At 46.4% G+C, this 18,690-nt stretch overlaps 1 protein-coding gene across 2 annotated transcripts in view; it reads left to right on the top strand.

Annotated features, from left to right (window-relative positions):
- The window catches only part of OTOF (otoferlin), a 95,002-nt gene that overhangs the window by 10,626 nt on the left and 65,686 nt on the right, over positions 1–18,690 (top strand). For both annotated transcript variants that reach the window (XM_055327431.1, XM_055327429.1), the window contains exon 2: positions 4,668–4,726. In XM_055327431.1, coding sequence (XP_055183406.1) covers positions 4,668–4,726 — 59 coding nt within the window. The remainder of the gene's footprint in view (positions 1–4,667; positions 4,727–18,690) is intronic.

Raw genomic sequence — 18,690 nt, 5'->3', positions numbered from 1 at the left:
CATAGGTATATTCAGTTATTGAAACACATTTAGTTGTGTGCTTAAGATCTGTCAATGTAAATTTTACCTTGTTAAAAAAAAAAGAGCTGATCACACCTAAAATACCTAAAACTTGAAGAATATGTAGATGAGGAAGAAAATAGTTTCTGATTATATACTACTAAAAATAAGCTAACAAAATGGGATTCACAGTAGAGAAGATCATTTTTATATTTAAGATGTAACTTAAATGTCAAAAGCAAAAACAGTATCCTTTAATGGAATAATGACCTTTTTTTTTTTAATTGGGTGATGAACTATGTCCCAGGTGTACAAGCACTACCATTTGCTTCATTTTATGGATGAAGAAACTAACAAAGAGAGGTTAACTTCTCCAAGGACACATGGCTAGCAAGGGGTTGAGCTGGGGTTTGAACTCAGTCTGGTCCAAGAGCCTATCACTCTCCTGTGACCTCCTGTGCCTGTAAGGGACTTGACACTTCACTCAGTGTCAGTTTCCAGTTCCAGGATATAGGTTGGTCCAGGACAATTGCCTCCAGTTTACAGATGATGGCTCTGAGGCTCTGAGGGGTAGCATAGCCAGCTCCAGGCATGAGTACAGGGCGTGATGTTCCTGCAGCTTGTTCTCAGGACATTCTCCTTCACCTTTAGATGGCCCTCCACCCCCACCTTGTGTTCTCTCAGGAACCCAGGACTCCAGGACCCCCCTCCCAGATCTTCCTTCAGTGGACTGCTCCCTAAGGGCCGACCTTTTTCGTTTTCCTCTTGACCATCAGAATTCTCCCGTCCTGTATCCTGCTCTTTCAAGGCTCCATTCTCTGTTCACACAAACATTTGCTCACACTGTGAGCCTCTAATGGATGTCCTTCTCTCTCCCATCTTCCCAGGGTCAATGCCCCTGCCTCTACCATGTCTTCCTTGATCTGCTAAGATGAGGTCATTTCTCCTTTTCCTAAGTGCTCACGTTATCACACTTTGTTGCATGCCAATGATCCAATTTTGCCTTTGTGTAGGAGCTTTTACATGTCTGACCTATCTATCCATCCCCCTTCTGTATTGTAATAAGCTTCTTCCATCAGTGTCCCAATACAAAATATTTTTGTATAACCCCCATCCCCTCCTCCAGAGCCAAATGGCCACGCTGACACAGCAGGAGCAGAAGATCCCCTTGCATGTGGGAGGGAACGAATGCACACCAGCTAACAACCCAGGCCCTACATACCTGCCTTTTCTCAAGGTCTGGTTCTAACAAGGTCAGCTGTCTGGAAGAGGGAGCTGTTTGGTGCAGACATCACATGTTGTACCCTTAAGTCATGTCACATGAAAGGCTAGCGCTCCATCCTGCAAACGGGACAAGAATTGAGCTGACCTTCTTCTAGAAGGGTAACTGTAGGAGGGATATGGTAAATGGTAAGTGACATACCAGATACTTCTAGGTAGCTTTGGACTCTTGAGTCCCTCCATCTGGTGTGTCCAATGTCATGGCACTTCTTACGCTCATGAGCTGAGTCGACTCTCCAAACTTCATTTATTGACTCAAGGAGTTTATTCCAAACCCAACAGCTCTGCTGTCCCACCAGCAGCTGCCTCTGAAGGAAGGGGGTGCCATTCAATTTTCCTCATCTGATCTCCTGCTCACTCTGTCCACAAAGCCTCCCTGATGCAAGGAATGGGCTATTTTTCTTCCTTTCGGACCTCATTCTCAATCTTCTCCACGGCAAGAAAGGTGATTGGATACTGGGATTTTAAATGGTTTTGTCTGAAAGCCATTAATAATGGAACTGAAATGTCAACACGACTGGTGTTAAGTGGAGAAGATGGCAAGCGGAAATGAACTTGAAAGGAAAGACAGGGTTATGAATACCCATTGATAACTTGGAAGGGATTACAGAAGTCCCCTGGCTCTGTCCTAATGAATACAAAGGACCACCAGAATGATCCCTGCCACTGTTTGCACAAACTCACCTAAAAACCAGCTTTTCAAAAATGCTTAAGGACATTCTGTTTCTGTACAACTGATTTGATTTGGTTTAGCAAATCTTTTTTTTTTTTCTTAAACATCTAGAGGTAAAATTGAGCTCATCCTGTTTGACGATATTCACCACATTTAAATCCCCAGAGCCTGAGGCAATGAGGTTTTACTGCATTTCGGAACAGAGCCCTGGTGTATAAATTCTGCAGTGGCTAATTTCACTGTATTCTATGTTCTCTGTAACAAGGCTGTAAGAAATAAATAAGCAGAGATGGGTTTGAGGCTCTGAGGCTTCCTGCGCTATGCTGGAGTCCCTCCCTGCCCCCCCCCCCCCCCCCCCCCCCCGCCCTGCTTGGTTTTCACTCCAGGAAACCCTTGAACACAGCATATCCAGGCTCATTGCGATCTTTGAGGATTAAGAGGTCTTTGATTATTCAGAGAGGCAGGTCCTTGGGGAAGACCCAGCACACACATAGGCTCACCTGGTCCCCAGTTTATATTGTGTGTTACCTGTGGGGAAAATCAGAAGAAACTCGGGCACCATCTCTCATGCTTCCCTATCCTCCCCTGGCTGCCCTGGGGTTGGTTGGTGAGATTTTTCTATCATGCTTTTTGGTTTGTTTTGTCCCTGGCTAGTGCTAAAGAGTCTTTGTTTCCCATCTGTCTCCTTCACATCTGTTTTATGTGTATATGTCTTCTGCTTCATAGCTTCTTCCTCATTATCTGAGATGCAACCCCTTCCCAACATGCCCAGCCTCCACACACATACATATACGCACACGCACCTCTACTTACCTTTGACATCGAACCCCTGGCCTCCTCCTTGTCAGGGGGTAGCTACGCGCTTGCTCCTGAGTTCTAGAGACAGGCAGGCCCTGGAGATCTCTGTACCAGCCCTCTTATTATGCTAACAAGAGAACCAAGGCCAGCAGGTGCAAGTGGCTCCCAGGGCAGAGAGCCCCATGGCAGTGCAGGGTCAGAGGGGGCTCACTCCAGCCTTCCCTGGCCTGGCGCTGGCTGGCCATGCTGGGGCAGTGTGCACTCCCCTCCCTTGCCCTCTCTGCTGCCAAAGTCCTCTCCTGGGTCCCTATCTTGTCCATCAGTGACAAACCAAACTAAGCCTCAGAATGGAGCTAAACTCCGCCTTGAGATGGTCCTTCAATGACATGGACCATTGCTTTAAGTCAGTGGGGATTTCAAAGCATTTTTCTCTCAATGACAGAAGTACAGCATGGTCACGGAAAAAACTTCAAACTTCAGCATATACAGTAGAAGGTCAAAGTATCCTGCTTTCAATCTCTTCTTACTCTCCCTAGCCAGAAGTAACCATTTCTAATGGTTTGAGATATTGTCTATTCACAGATACAAGAATTTGGTTTGGGTGTTGGGGGCGGGGGGAGTTGTATACAGGATCCTGTTATCCATGCTAGCTTTTTTTCCCCCTTTGGTATACAACTGACAGATGCCAATAAATTAATCCTAAATAATAATTTCTTCTTAATGCCACCTACCTCTGGGGTTCTCCTCATAGGAATTACAAGTCCTTCCCACATGCTTCCACCCCCCACACAGCAAAAAGACAAAACATCCCCTTTGAAACAATATTTATCTTTCCTTCTCTGTACCACTTCTCTGTCTCACAAAACACTGTATCTCGGGGTATGGATTATATAGTATTGATCCGACAACCTGTTCCAGCTCCTACTAGACCATCAGCTCCTTGTGGGCAAGGATACTGTGCACTTTATCCATCCCTTTATCCTGAGTCTCCAGGAGGTAGCCTGGTACCTTGTAGACTCCAGTGAATGTTTCCCCAAGTAAACTAAACTGGCCTGGGTGTCCCACACACTGTCCACCCCATGTCCACCCCCCCCCAACCTGGTTCTTCCAGCAACCTGGTTCTCCCAGGATGGGATGGAAGAGCGGGCAGCTTGGCTTCTGCCCTGGTAGGTGGTGTATGGATGTGGGATGGTGGGGGCTGGGAAAACGTGTCCGTATCACATTCGATAGTACCCACGCCAGTGTTAAAAGGAGGGGGTGGCTTGTGGGAGAAGCCACTTCGGGCTTTCCTCTCCAAGGTTGCCAGAAAAAATGAATGAGAGAGTAGGAGTAGTAAAGTCCCTTGGCTTCCAGGGGAGGAGGGTCTGGGGTGTGCCTGGTTGTCCCAGGGCCTGGCTTGGGCAGGAGCTCCTGGGCCTGGCTGCAGACACAGGCACAGAGGGGGCGCTGCCAGCTGGAAGGGCGCCCGCTGCCCTCGGACCAGGCTTCTGCTTGGGGCAGCTGCAGGCCAGGGAAAGCCAGCAGAGCCAAAGAGATAGCAAATGAGGCCAGGAAATCCACCGGGATTTTTTGCTGCTTTTTATCCACCTTGCTGCTTTTATCCACCGGGAGAGCAGCAAGGTGGATAAAAGAGTCCAGGGCTCCCCTCTCACGCCTATACCTCTGACCAGCCTGTCCCTTTTTATGTCAATGTCCCATTTGTGAAGTGGAGCTAGCGGCCTTTGACCTGCATGTGTTGCAGGGCTCCCAAGGGGGTCAGATGAGACAATATGGGAACTTGCCTCATCTTGGGGGAGCACTGCACATGACATGGGGCCCCCAGTTGATAACAAGTGCTATGTGGATCCAAATGCTGTGGTGGCGAGTGCCAGGTGGAGGTCTGACCCCAGGCTTCTTGTCCTTTTTCCCCACCCAGGGCAAGCCTTCTACTCCCGGGTGCTGGAGAACTGCGAGGATGTGGCAGACTTCGACGAGGTAGGATGCCCTGCAGGGAGCTCAAGCCCCAGCCATAGGGGCGCCCTGGCCCCAAATGCCTCCCCACCTCTCCCTTTGCCCAGGAGAGCTGGGTGCAGAGTGACCCAGGCCCAGCCCACAGCCTGCTGCCCTGCCTTTTTGTTCTCCAGAGAAAGGGCTCACAGGTGTTATAGGCCTAAAAGTGAGCCCCCAGATGCGCCTGGGTGACTCAGTCGGTTAAGTTTCTCCCTTAAGTTCAGGTCATGATCCCAGGGGTTATGGGATCAAACCCTACATCACGCTCCCTACTCAGCACGGTGTTTGCTTCTTCCTCTTCTGCTCTCACTCCTGCTCCCCCTGCTTGTGCGCAAAATTAATTAATCAATTATTATCTTTTAAAAAGATAAAATAAAATAGTAGCAAGCCCCCAGCCGAGGTGAGGGCCCAGCAGCACAGAAGAGGGGCTTCCCTGGGCACACAGAGGGCTCAGGCTAACCCTACCTGGGCTTCCGACAAAGCCAGTCTCGTATGGATGGCACTCTTGTGTCTCTAAGAGCTATTGAGATACTTTTCCCACTGCATCTCCCAAAAAAGCTATTTTTCTTTTGAACCTTGGGCTCAGAGGGTTGAGTGTCCCTGTTTATGGCATATTATCTCATCGTTCCTACTACCCTGCTCTTGTTCTGATGTATGTTTTGTGTGTCATGTATGTGTCATTCTCCTTTATCCACATTCCTTCCTTTCGTCTACAACCACTCTGATGTGTTTAATGTGGAACCTCTGGTTTCCTGTATGTCCTCACAAAATTTGTGTGGCTATCTTGTGAAGCTATAACTCATGTTCTAGTTAAATGGCATTGTGTTACATATTTTACTTCACTGAGCAAGATTTTTCAGTTCCATCCACATTGCTATGCTAATCTGCTGCTTCTCCCTGCCGTACAGAACTCTGTGGGCACATCCAATACACATGAGGGTGTTTGGCCACCCTGGTTTGTCTGGGACCAAGGGGGATCCTGGCACACAGACTGTAAGGGATAAAATGGGAAAAATCCTGGTCAAATTGGGATAAATTGGTCATCCTGTGGATCCTTTACCTAATAATTCCTCCAGAGAGGAACCTCCAACTTGTCTCTGAAACCACATGCAAGGTAATCAGAAGGCAATGAATATTCTTATGCATGTCCTCTTTGGACTTCTGTGAACATTTCTCTGGAGTACACACCAGGATCTGAAATTGCTAGCTCACAGGGTATGCTTACTCAGCACGGCCATGGGCTACACTTCTACCAGCAATGCGTGAGGACCCCTGATTCCCAATCCTCATCTATCTACATCTAGTGGTATTCAGCTCTCTGATCTTCACTAGTCTAACAGTGTGCCTCGTTTTTTTAAATAATATATTTAAAGTTTCCTTTTTTGTAAATTGCCTGTTCATATTCTTTCCCCTTTTCCCCTGTTGGTATAGCTAGTTGTCTTTTTCTTATTGATTTGCAGTAGCTCTTTATGCATCCAAGATATCAACCCCTTGTTGGATTTCGAGATTGAAATTTCTTAGTCCGCCATCTATTAGCTTTGTCCCCTCACTGATTAGAAGTCCTTAATCCCGGTGTGTTTTCAAGTTTTGCTGAAGATATATTTACATTCTTCTAGATTACAGATATGTTGCCCTACATTTTCTGATTATATAATTGTATTTTTTTTTACCTTGCATGTGGTTTTAGAGGGGGCACAGTTTTATTTTTCTCCATATAAGAAACAACTTTTCCTAACATCAATTTGATAAGCAATCAATCATCTCTCCATTTAGGGTCTATGTCTTAGCCTTCTATCCCTTTAATCTGTTTGTTCTTGAACTTTATCACACTGTACTCATTAATATGACATTTTTGTATGTATTAGTATCTGATGAAGCAAGTTCCCTCTGTTTACTCTTCTTTTTAAAGGGTGAACTGTTTATGGACCTTTATTCTTCCAGATAATTTTTAAATAAGTTTATCAAATCCTTCCAAAAACCAACCGGAATTTTGATTAAGTTCCATTGGATTTAAAAATCAATTGAGAAGGATGTCAATTTTTTATAATATTAAATCATCTACTCAAACTATCCACCTCCCTTTACTTGCATTTTTAAGTTTACTGCATAGAAGTCGTATGGTCTTCATTATTTTCTCTTATTATTTTTAAAAGATCTATTTATTTATTTATTTGAGAGAGAGAAAAAGAGAGAGAGAGAGAGCACCCAAACAGCTTGGGGGGACAGAGAGAGGATATGCAGACTCCCACTGAGCAAGGAGCCCATTGCAGTGCTCGATCTCACAACCCATGAAATCAGAACCTGAGCCAAAACCAAGTCAGACGCTTACCCAACTGAGCTACTCAGGCACCCCAATCTTGATTATTTCCGAGACTCTTTCTGGTTTTATTGTTATCATGAATGGTGTCTTGATTTTACTACATTTTTTGACTATTGCTGACTTAGAGAAATGCTTTTTTTTTCCTTTAGAAGTCCTCTTTTATCTGGCAAACTTGCTGAGGTCTCTGACTTGTTTTTATAGTTTGTTCTGTTTTGTATATAGGTGATCATGTCATCTATAAAAAGAGGTTTTATCTCTTCCCTTCAGTCCTATCCCCTTATTTCTTTGTTTTTCCATGGAGCATTGACCATGATTCCTAGTTCTATGTTAGACAGTAATGGTGATTGGTGGGCATCCTTTCTATGTCCCCAGTATTAAAAGGAATAAGTGCATCTAAAATTTTGTCATCATATATACTTGCTGTAATAGGATCTTACTATTTGTCTAACTAGTTTGCTAAGAGTTTTCATTATAAAACATTGTTGAACTTTATTACAAGTTTCTTCTGCATCTATTGAGACAATCATAACTTCGCTCTTCTAGTATGTTCCATAAAGTATTTCATTTAATAAACTGTTGGATTCAACTAGCAAATATTTTTATGCAGCATTTTTGCAGCTACATTTGTAAAGTTTTCATCATTTGATAATGCATAAAATTTTTTGAAACACCATGCATAAAATAGAGATTTGTTCTTTCTTGACATTTTGGAAGAACCACATGCAATGGCATCTAAGTTTGGATGGTTTAGGGAAGGGGTTCTTCAACCCCCTTTTCAATTTCTTTGTGTCTTCTTGCACCAGTTTTGGATTTCTATATTTTTCTAGACATTTAAACATTTCATCTAGGTTTTCAAATTTATTAGCACCTATTTGATTGTAGAGTTTTTAAATTGTTTTATTAAAGTATTTTTTGTGCCTATACTGATTTCCCCTTTTGTATTCCACACTGCACTTATTTTTATCATCCTTCTGTTTTTCTTGGTCTTGCTAAAGATCTGTTTATCTTATTAATCTTTGTAAAGAACTAGCTTTTGGCTTAGTTAATATCTTCTGTTGTTCACTATTTCATTATTTCTGCTTTTTTCTTAATTATTTCCCTTCTCCCTGTTTGTTTATTTATTTATTTATTTATTTATTTTTATTTATTTATTTTGCTCTGTGGCTCTTTTCCTAACTTCCTGAATTGAGTGCTAAGCCTGTTATTTTTAACTTTTTTATTTCCTGATAAATGTATTTAAAGATATAAATTTTGCTCGATATTAGCCACATCCTACAAAATTTTATATGTAGTATTTTCATTATCTTCAGCTTTAAACATTTTTTGTATTTCTTTATGATTTTCTTTTAAACCCAAGAGTTATATAATAATGTTACTTAGTTTCGATACATATGACATGTTAGAGTCTCATTTTGTTCGTTTCTAGTTTTCTTGCATTATGATCAAAGAGCACAGTCTGTATGATAGTGATACTTCAGAATTTATTGGGACCTTGATTAGGGCCTCTATGCATGGTCATAAATACTCCCCCTGCCTAAAAGGAATGTGTTCAGTGAAGGGTTCTCTATAGAATACAATATAACTTCAAGCTTTTATAATATAAGTTCAGGCTTCTTAGGTGTACTATTCAATTCTTAACCTTTGTTAAGATTTTACTTACTAATTAATGAGAGAGGGAGAGAGAAAGGCAGAGACACAATTCTTCACCTTTTCTGCTCATTTTTCTCTTCTTGATTTCAGTTTCAAAAATGATTGCAATAAAATCTACTTCTACAATTGCTGATTTACATCCTTCTCCCTGTAGCTGTCATTTGTTGCTTGATGTGTTTTGAAACTATATTACTAATAAGTTCTATATGTTCATGATGGCTATATCTTCTTATCTATTTTTCTTTTTCCTGGAACTTAATATCCTTCTCTGTCTGATAATGATGTTTTTTTGCATTGCTTTCTATTTTGCTAGATGTTGAGATTATGATCTCAGCTAATTTTGGTTCATTTGCCTGGTCTATCTCTTTCAGTTCTTTAATTTTCTTGGTATATCTTTTTTCATGCCTCCATTTTCAGTATTTCTGTGCTATTAAATTCAAATGTGTCTTTTTAGGGCATGTATTTGTAGATTAAATTTTCTTTCCCACTAGGAGACTGTGTTTTGATTAGTTTTATCCATTTACATCTATTCTAATTGCTATTTTTATTTTTATTTCTACCACCATCTTATTTTATATTTTCCATTTGCTGTCCTTTTTGTTTGTTTTCTTTTCCCCTTTCCAGCTTTCCATGGAATAGATCGGGTTTCCTTTTGTTAAGTGAAAAGTTATACATTCTATGTTTTCAAGGTAGTCACCCTTCCTTGGTCCCTGTTGATAGCTGGAAAATAAATCAGTAATTATAATTCCCCCATCATTGCAAATATTGTAATACTCTCTCTCCTAAGTCTCTTTGATTTCCCTACCTCAGCCCACACTGTCTAGATTATACAATTTTCATTCCAGGTTCTTATGAATGTGTGTTCTCCTTTTCTTTTTATTTGCCCTAGCCTTCTTTATCTTTTTTGAGGACAACAAAAGTCTTCACCAAGATATCTGATCACCTTTTCTTCTCCTATCTCCTGAAGCATCTCTTGGCACTGTTTTTCTTTTTATTTGAGTACTTTCTCTAAAAGCCATTTCAGTTTGGGTCTTTGCATAGCCAACCCTCTAAATCTTTGTAAATCTGAGAATAGTTTCTTATTTCTTCAAATTTGAACAAGACTTTCACTAGATATAAAATCCAAAGCTCAAAATTCTTTACTTCAGAATAGCAGTGCCTGTTGCTGTTGAGAAGTCTGAAGGCCATCTGTTTCTTGTACCTTCAAGTGGGATCTTTTCTTTTTCCCTGGGGGAGAAAAAAAAGTGTAATTTCTTGATCTTGATATTCTCAAATTTTATTATAACGTGTCTGACTGTGGGGTTCCTTATTGCTCCCGTTTCGCACTACTTTGTGAGCTCTTTTCAAAGCCAAGGCTTTTCATCTTTCATTTATTATAGCAAATTCTACCTCCATTTTTTCCCAAAGGTTCCTTCCATTCAGTTTTTATATTGTTCACTTCTCTGCGACTCCTGTTATCAGATGCTGCTACTTGCACCTCTAACTGCCATTTCTTTGCTTTTATATTTTTATAAAAGGACCTATCAGTCCTTTCCTGCTTTTTTCTGAGTTCTTCAAAATGATCTTCCGATTGACTAATTTGTTCTTTCTTTCTTAGTATCCCTTGTTTTTGTTTTGTATTGCTAATATATGTCTTTATGGTCCATTTGTTCTAACGATCCTGCCCTTGTGGTATATACTGCTCAGGATGTTGTCTTGCCTGTAGAATAAATGTCTCTCCAAGTGCTTGTTTACTTTACCCAGTTCAAGTGCCCGTGGGATCAGCTACCCTGTCTGCTGACCAGTCTGGGGAAGCATCAAAACCAGCTGTGTCAGGCCCTAGGGGTTGAAAGCATCACGGGGGCCCCAGTCACCACAGAAACAGGCGAAGTCTCCTCTCTAACCCTTTAAGGAGAAACATGGTGGCCAGCAAGCAGGCTAGATTTTTAACAAACTAGTTTTGAGGTTTCACTGAGAGGAGGTCCATGAACACCTATCTTGGCTGCTCCCCAGCCTCCCCCAGGGAGCCTCCATCCTCCCCAACACAGATCAGCTCAAAGAGGCTTTGGTCTCTTGTTTCTCACAGTTGTTTGTCTGTTTGTGTGTTACTTACTAGAATCTGTATTTTCCTCTTGCTTCTAGAGTTTTTCCAGGGTTGACTTTGGGGTAAGAACCAGCAGTCCTAAGTTACCATCCTGGCATGAAACAGAAGCTCTGCTGTGACCCCCAGAATAGCTTACCCCTTCCTTCTTGGGCTTTGCTTCTCACCTTTGGCTCAGCTGGCTAGAAGGGCCTCATGGAAGACTATTTGTGCCCTTTGAAGCTGGTATTTAGCTGAGCAGCCACCAGGCTGAGGGGCCACCCAGAACCCCTGTCTCCTCCTCATGTTGGGCCCATCCCAAACAGTGTTGCTGTGTCTATATGCCCACAGCTGCAGGCACAGGGAAGCAAGGCCTTGGCCTTCTCTCCTGCACTGAAAAGTAACCACTGACCATCACTGCCAGCAGGCTGTGCCCTCCACAAGGACAGTTCTGTTCTAGACATCTTCCACCCCTGGCTGTGTCACTTTCAGTTTGTTTCTAAGCCTCTGTTACCCATGTGTCAAGTGAACCCAATGATAGGTATGATGAACAAAATGAGGGATGATGGGGATGATGGAACCATGGCTCCCTACTATGCTGGCATCTTGGCCTTGGGCTTGCCCCACTATGCAACCTATGCTTCCCTCCCTTCCCCTTTACACCAGTCAGTGCCCGAGAGGAGGGGTTGGTTGAGTGAAGACACTGGATCACTCCATCACAGTCCTGCTTTCCAGGGCCTCTGCCTCTGATCATCCAGGCAGAGCATCTGACTCTCTCCTTCTCTTCAAGTCTCCCAGGGGACTTGTCCACCCAGGCCTCAGCCAATGAGCAACCTGATGCCCCTTCCAAGGGTGCTGCCACCCTTTTCCATTAACTGCACCCCGGGACACCTGAGCCACAGGTATACATGACATTCAAAGTTAATCACCGTGTCCTTCCTCTTCCAAATGCTGCCCAACATGGGGCGAGTGGAGAGGCAGTCCCTGCCAGCCCCAAGAACAAGCATGGGGCCACATTCTGAGTGCCTCCTGTCTGCCAGGCTAGGATACCCCAGAGGGGGAAGCAGGCTCAACAGTGCATGAGGATCCATGTAGGAACTTGGGCATGGAGGAGCCTCTGGTTCCATGGTTGGGGGGGGGCGGGGCTCAGAAGCCAGGGAGTAGTAAGCAAAAGCACATGGCCAGAGTCGGAGAGTTGCCCCAAGATGGGGAGAAGTGGTCCTCACCTGGGAAAAGTTCTACCCATTCATGAGCTGCCTGGGAAGTTTCTGGTGGTTGCAGTGGGGAACCGACTGGCACTTCCTGGAATGGGGGCCAAGGACGCTAAATGACTTGCAAAGCTCAGGCCCTCCCACACTGTGGGGACTTGCCCCTCACTTCCCCGGGGGAGCCCCATCTGACAATCATGGCGGCAGCTTTGAGCAGCAGCATTGCTTCCTGAGCAATCCTCTTCCTTCCAATCTCCACGGCAACCTACAGATGATGAAGCTCTGGCTCAGAAAGCATGTATCCTTCCCAAGGGCTGTAAGTAGCAAAGCCAGCAATCTAAGTCCATGCTTCAATTAGGTTATAAACCCATTCCAGAGGCAGCAGTAGGAAGCTGCTCCTGGGCCTGACCCCCACCACCCTTCAAGGCCGTGTTGGTCTTCCATGTGCCCTGCCACCACTCCTCCCTCTGAGGAGTAGCCAGCAGTCTAGCAACGACTGACCAGCAGTGCACCCCCACAAAGCAGGGGAGGCAGCCCTCCACCCCCTACTCAAGGAGGGCCCAGGGGCCTGGGTCTGCTCAGCCCTCAAAGAGAGTCTGAAACTGCACCTGTGCTTACACCTGCCTCCCCAGACTGGAGTAGACAAATCCTAAATTTCCTTGCTGGTCCCTGAAAGAGACAATCTACCTGTGGTTCCAGAAGAAGCTTGGAAAAAGAATATCATTGGCCCCTGGCAAAACATCTGAAGGCCCTTTGGCTTTTCAGAAAGTCTCTTTTCTCATGTTTACTGTGCCCAGGGCCCTCAGGAACCAACTCAATGAGGTACAAAAAGCACTGGCCTGAGAGTCCTGAGAACTGGTCTACGGTCCTCCCTGAGATATTAACAAACTCCATGACCTTGGGCTGGCCACTCAACCTCTGGACCTCAGATTCCCCTTTTGTAAAATGGGGATAAACTCCTTGCTCTGCCTGCCTTTCAGGACAGTTGCATGGCTGAAAAATGAAATAGAAGACAAGATAGCAAATGTCTCTCCCTTCTCTGCTTAGACAAGGGTGAGAGGGACCACTGCAGGCTGGCCTGAGGAACCTGAGTAAGGAGGAGGTGGCCTTGGAAGAAAGACAATGCTTCAGACAACAATGGGTGGAAACAGAACCTGGATGTGGTGTCTCCTTTCCCTGAGATTGGAACCTGAGCCCCTGCATTTAACCTACAGCTCTAGAGGAGGAAGGGGGGGGAGAGAGAGAGAGAGAGAGAGAGAATGGCCTTGTACCAGGCCAGCAGCTAGCAGAGGCCCCTACCCTAGGGAAAGGAGAGTAGTCCCTACACTGAGCCCACCCTAAGCCAGTTTGATTTGGCTCTAAGCCAGGAGCAATGTGGACCGGACTCCAGAGGTGAGGCCAGAAGAGCAACAGTACTTGTAGGAATAAGAAGAAGAGCAGCTGCTATGTAGTGAGCACCTAGTGTATGGCAGGATGGGCTGAGAGCGTCACACAAGCATTATAACTCACTGGGTTAGAATCATTCCAGGTGATAAGTAGCCACAATCAGGGTTTGAACCCAAGTCTATTTGATTCCAGCACGTATGGTCACTTGCAAAGTGAACCTGCCTTCAAGGGGCTCAGTCCAGGGGGAGAGGGACCCAGTACAGTCAAAGATGGACCACAGGTCTTCTGAGCCCAGAGGAGGGAGAAGTCATTAGCCTGGGAGTGAGGAGGCCTCACCTGCCCACCTCACTTGTACCTGGAAGTCATGGGCTCTGAGCTCCATGGGGCTAGGAATGCACCTGTCTGGTTCATCAGTGGCCTGGCCTCCAGCACAGGGCACAGGAAATATTGCCAAGTGAAAGAATGAACCAAAGAATGAACCTAACTTGAATCATCTTTAAATTCCCAAGACAATCCTTTTCCATTGCATTCTAAAGCTTTGCAACACATTCCAATTTCCTCTCCAGATCTGGAGGACTGTCCCTTGCTGATTTAGGATATTTCCAGACCTAGTCAGTGAGGAAGCTCGAATAATCCAGGTCATCCTCCAGCTCCTCAGGGAAACCTTTCCGTGGGTCCTAGATCTCTGGGGCTGATAGGATGCAGAACCCTGCCACCCGGGTCAGCACCTGCCAGGTCAGGGCCAAGGCTTGGGCTGGCGAACTAGGTCATGGCTCCTCATTCCTGGGGATCCTGAGACCCCTATTCTGAAGGAAGGTCCTCCTTTCCTCCTCCAGCCCCTAACACTTGCCACCTTACTTCTGCCAATGTTCCTATCATGGTCGCAATTTCGGGTCTCCTGCAGAACCAAGAAATGCCCCTGCCTCCTGTACTGTCCACAGTGCCATGTACAAAACCTGGCACAAGGAGGCACTCAATAAACCCAGAAGGTGTTCAGAAAACATTTGCCCCTGAATGGGGTTTGCTGGTTGGTGACATCTTGAGTGACAGTGTTTGGCTTAGCTACTATCTGAATCCCCTAGAGTGTTTGGAGGCTGGCAGGGTAAAGAATCTTAAATGCTGCATGGATTCCCTTGGCCCAGTCTCTAGGCCACCAATGTTCAGAGCACCTCAGAAATAGAAGGCACAACTTTCAGCTGTTGTGGCCACAGGAAGAAAGTCACACTGGTACCTTCTCAGGCTGGAGAGAGGCCCTTTGTTCCCAGAAACCTCCCGTAGTGTTTGCAGCACCATCCCCAAGAATGCCAGGCTTCCAGAACTCTGGCTTCCAGAACTAACAATACAAGAAGAATCACTATGATAGGCCACCATGTTGGTCGTACTCTCACCCTGGGCCAGGTTCTGTGCCAGCGCATTGCCAGCCTCACAATAACCCCAAGAAGCAGTAGTGTGACCCTCACCTCCACTTCACAGAAGAGTAAGCTGAGGTGTGGAGAGATGAACTGACCCACCCAAGCTCACTCGCCGCCGGCCCAAGCAGCCATTTTGAGGCTCATTTGTTGAGTGAGGGCCTACTGTGTGCCAGGCCCTATGCCAGGTGTAGGGAGACCTCTGTGGACAAGACAAAACTGGACCTGCCCACTCTGCTCATACTCTGAACTACTCTGAGAGCAATAGTCAAGGTATCTCTGGAGTTCTTGGGGCAACAGAAGGAGAAGGAGCAAAGCATTGGTGTGTGGAGAGACAAGGCCCAGGGCATGGAGCCCAGCTCTGCCACTGATGTCAGGCTTCCCCAACACAAGTCTGACTCTTAGAGAGACTGCATGGGGGAGTGTCACAGTTATCTAGAGCTGTGGAATGTACTACCCCGTTCTCCACATTCTAGGGTTTCCTATGATTCTGTGGTTGGCTGGGCTCAGCTGGGTAGTTCTTCCACAACCAGCTGGAATACCTGGGGTGTCCCTGTGGCCTTGGGTTCTCCAGGACCTCTCTCCACGTGGTCTCGCCAGCAGGGTAGCTTAGACTTCTTTACCTGGCAACTGACTTCTGAGAGGCCCTGCTCTTATCTCAACTACTAAGCTACATTACCACATAATAGCTGAATTACTTTGGACAAATTCGTTCTGAGCCTCAGTTCCATCATCTGCAAAGTGGGGATTAAATTGTATAATATACGTAAAGTGTGGAGCCAATGCCTAGCACACGATCAGCACTCAAGAAATGAACATTTCGGTTGCTGTCAATCTAGGATTGTCAGAGCCACAGACTATCTCTGAGATTCAGCCTCAGCTAATCTCCGGCTTCAGGAGAAGGTGCAGTGTTGTGGGTCAAGATCTGAGCTAAGTATCAGGAGCCTTGAGTTCCAATCCTGCCTCCACCACCCAGCTGTGTGTCCTGCAACACCTCTCATACCCTCCACATCTCCCTGTGTGAAAGAAGCACGTCTCGGCCATATTGCTGTGAGCCTGGGTTATTAGCAAAGAGAGCTCTGAGAAGTACCTAATTCTACCCAGATGTGCTCTGCGGGTTCTGAGGGGGAGTGCACAGGCCTGGGACCTCCTGGGCCCCTAAACCTCCCCTGTGGTCTTGCTGTGCTCTCTATACATCAGTACACATCTCCCCAACTGGTGGAAAGGAAGTAACAACAAAAAGGAGGAGACAATGAGAAACAACATTTTTTTTTTCTGGTAAAAAAGAAATGGGAAATAAGCAGACCAAGGCAGAGAGGTGGTCAGAAAGTGATGGCAAGAGAGGGAGAGGCGGTGCAGGGTCAGGGAGATGAGAGGGTCAACGCCAAACAGGTAGAAAGTCCCCACAGGGAAAAACCAAATAAAATAAGTCATGCCTCTAATTTTCCTTGAAAGGACTTCTGCTGATCCTTTGTGTTCACTTCATCGATGTAACTGCTCGACACCCCTCCCTTCACGGCACCACTTCCACAGTGACCTCCTTTTCCTCCTAGTCTTTCTCTCCTTCCAAAGTTGAGACCCCACCCACACACTCTCAGGGGGGAGCAAATACCCACCTGCTTCATCCCCAGGAAATGCAAAGCTCAGAGGCTCCACAGGCCTCTTCCCGCAGCACTATGGCTGGTGAGTTGGGCCTTCACGAAAGAGCTTATTTCCCTGCAGCTCAATTAAAAGCAACTTCATTAAGAAAACCACACACTCAGCCAAGCTGGAGGCATCCAGACAGCAGGAGCAGAAGCGCGCTGAATGAGGCCTGCGGGCCAGGGCCTCCAAAGTCCTCCCCAGACCTCGCTCAGAACCCTCTCCCTCCATGGCCTTCACCCCTTCTCCTTGGGCTGCTTCCTCCTCTCTCATCTGCTCACTCCAGCTGGCCCCTCCCTGGGACTGAGGAGAGTGACGTGAGGCCATTTTCCTGAGACAGGCCCTTTCCGCACCCTGTAATGTCTTGCCAAGCTGGCCCAGTGCCCCCAAACCTGGGAAAAGGAAGCTTTGCAATGGCTTGCAAGGCCAGCTCCCAGAGGCACCCCCCCCCCCTCTGCTCGGCCACCACCCACAGAGTTCTCTGAATCCTGTTCCTTCTAGAGGTCTGGCTTCTCTGTGTATGAAACAGAACATGGGAGCAGCCTTTTGAGTTATAGTAAAGACTAAATGAATTAGTGAATCTAAAGTATTCAGACCTTTGCATAGTGAAAAGTCCTTTATAGGGGCGCCTAGGTAGCTCAGTCAGTTGAGCATCTGCCTTTGGCTCAGGTCGTGATCCCAGGGTCCCGGGATTGAGCCCCACATCGAGCTCTGTGCTCAGTGGGGAGTCTGCTTCTCCCTGTCCTTCTCCTTGTGTTCTCTTGTTCTCTCTGTCAAATAAATAAAATCTTTAGAAAAACAATTCTCTATAAATGGCAGCTATTAGTAAGATTACTATCGTTATTCTTTCTAGCCTATCGGCAGTCTGGATTCAGTGGGTATGAAAATGAAACAAATTTAAAAGTCACTGCTTTCCACCTGTTCTGTCAAAATCCCATCGCTCCCATCTCTTAGTGGCATTGTGAGCAGACCTCAGAGCTTTCCGGTCATCTTCAGTTACTCATGGTCCTGTCCAGAAAGGTTTGCTGTCCAGGCTATTCCAGTCTGGCATCTTCTCTGGGCCTGGGCCTGGTCTTCTCACTTCTGTCCGGCTTGTGGCTCCAGACATGGATACCTGCTCAGGCCCTCCTCATCCTCTCCCCGCTCCAGCCTGGGGTGGTGGACATGGTCTGATTCTGGTGTGGGGGGGGGGGGTGGCTCCGCCCACTCTCTGTGGTGGGACAGCTTCTCTGGCGAGCTCCAGCCAGCTCTGGAAGCTGTCAGCATGGCCGACCTGCGAACCCTGTCTGTCTGTCTCATAGAGCACCATGTGGGTGGGTTCTGCGGCGAACCTGAGCGGCCCACCATGTAGTAGGGATTTCCAACTGAGGACACTTGACCCCACCCCACCTCAGCTCCAGTCCTGGGTCACCCAGGCTGAGGACCCCTCCCCTGGAGGGCAGGCTTGCTGAGCCTGGCTGCCCTTCGCAGCACCCACTCACTTGGCCCCACAGAGCAGAAATCACACACTTGACACACCCTGCACTGGCACTGTCAGGCTCCTTACGGCCATGGTTCCTCACGGGTCTCCCTAGAGGTCTGAGGGACAGACCAATCAGTCTACTGCCCGGGCAGATGTGACTGGCAACTTGCATGCCAGGCCTCCCTTCCTGCCAGTGCCTTAACCTCTCTGAGCAATTCTCCTAGGAAGGGGCCACAGAAATGCCTGGGATGTGATTGTTGCCACCGTTCCCTTTCCCAGTCTTCTTCATACCCCAGAAAGAAGAAGGGCTGGGATGGGGGTAGCAGGCCTTTGAAGAAGCCCTGAGGCAGCTGCCCGGTTCTGCCTATTGGCAGCTCTTTTCAGAGGATGGGTACTTAGCACCTCTAGCCTCTATTTTGGGCCCTCATTGCCATTTCTAGGACATCAGGAAAAATCCCATTCAACTTCCTGCTCATCATTATTATCGATTTAATAATGAAGCCAAGATAGAAGTGGGGAGGGTAAATATAGAAACAGCATGTTGGAGACAGGCTGCCTCTCCTCTGTGGACCTGACCCTAATAACACCAAACAGCTAAAATCTGTCCCCAGAGTTAACATTGCCAGGGTGAGGGGTGATTTGACCTGAATGGGGGAGGCCAGGACCTCCTGCTTAGACTGACCAAAAAGATTCTGGCCAGAGAGAGCTGGAAGCTTATAACTCCACTCAGCACACAGAAAAAACTGAGCCTATGCCCACAATCCTTGCTGTTATCCTGGAGCCCACTCCATCCTGGCTGTGCCACCCACTCCTG

Source organism: Nyctereutes procyonoides, unplaced genomic scaffold (genome assembly GCF_905146905.1).
Source record: "Nyctereutes procyonoides isolate TBG_1078 unplaced genomic scaffold, NYPRO_anot_genome, whole genome shotgun sequence".
Classification (NCBI taxonomy): Eukaryota; Metazoa; Chordata; class Mammalia; order Carnivora; family Canidae; genus Nyctereutes; species Nyctereutes procyonoides.
The sequence above is the reverse complement of the archived record's forward strand: the minus strand, read 5'-3'. Positions and strand labels throughout refer to the sequence as shown.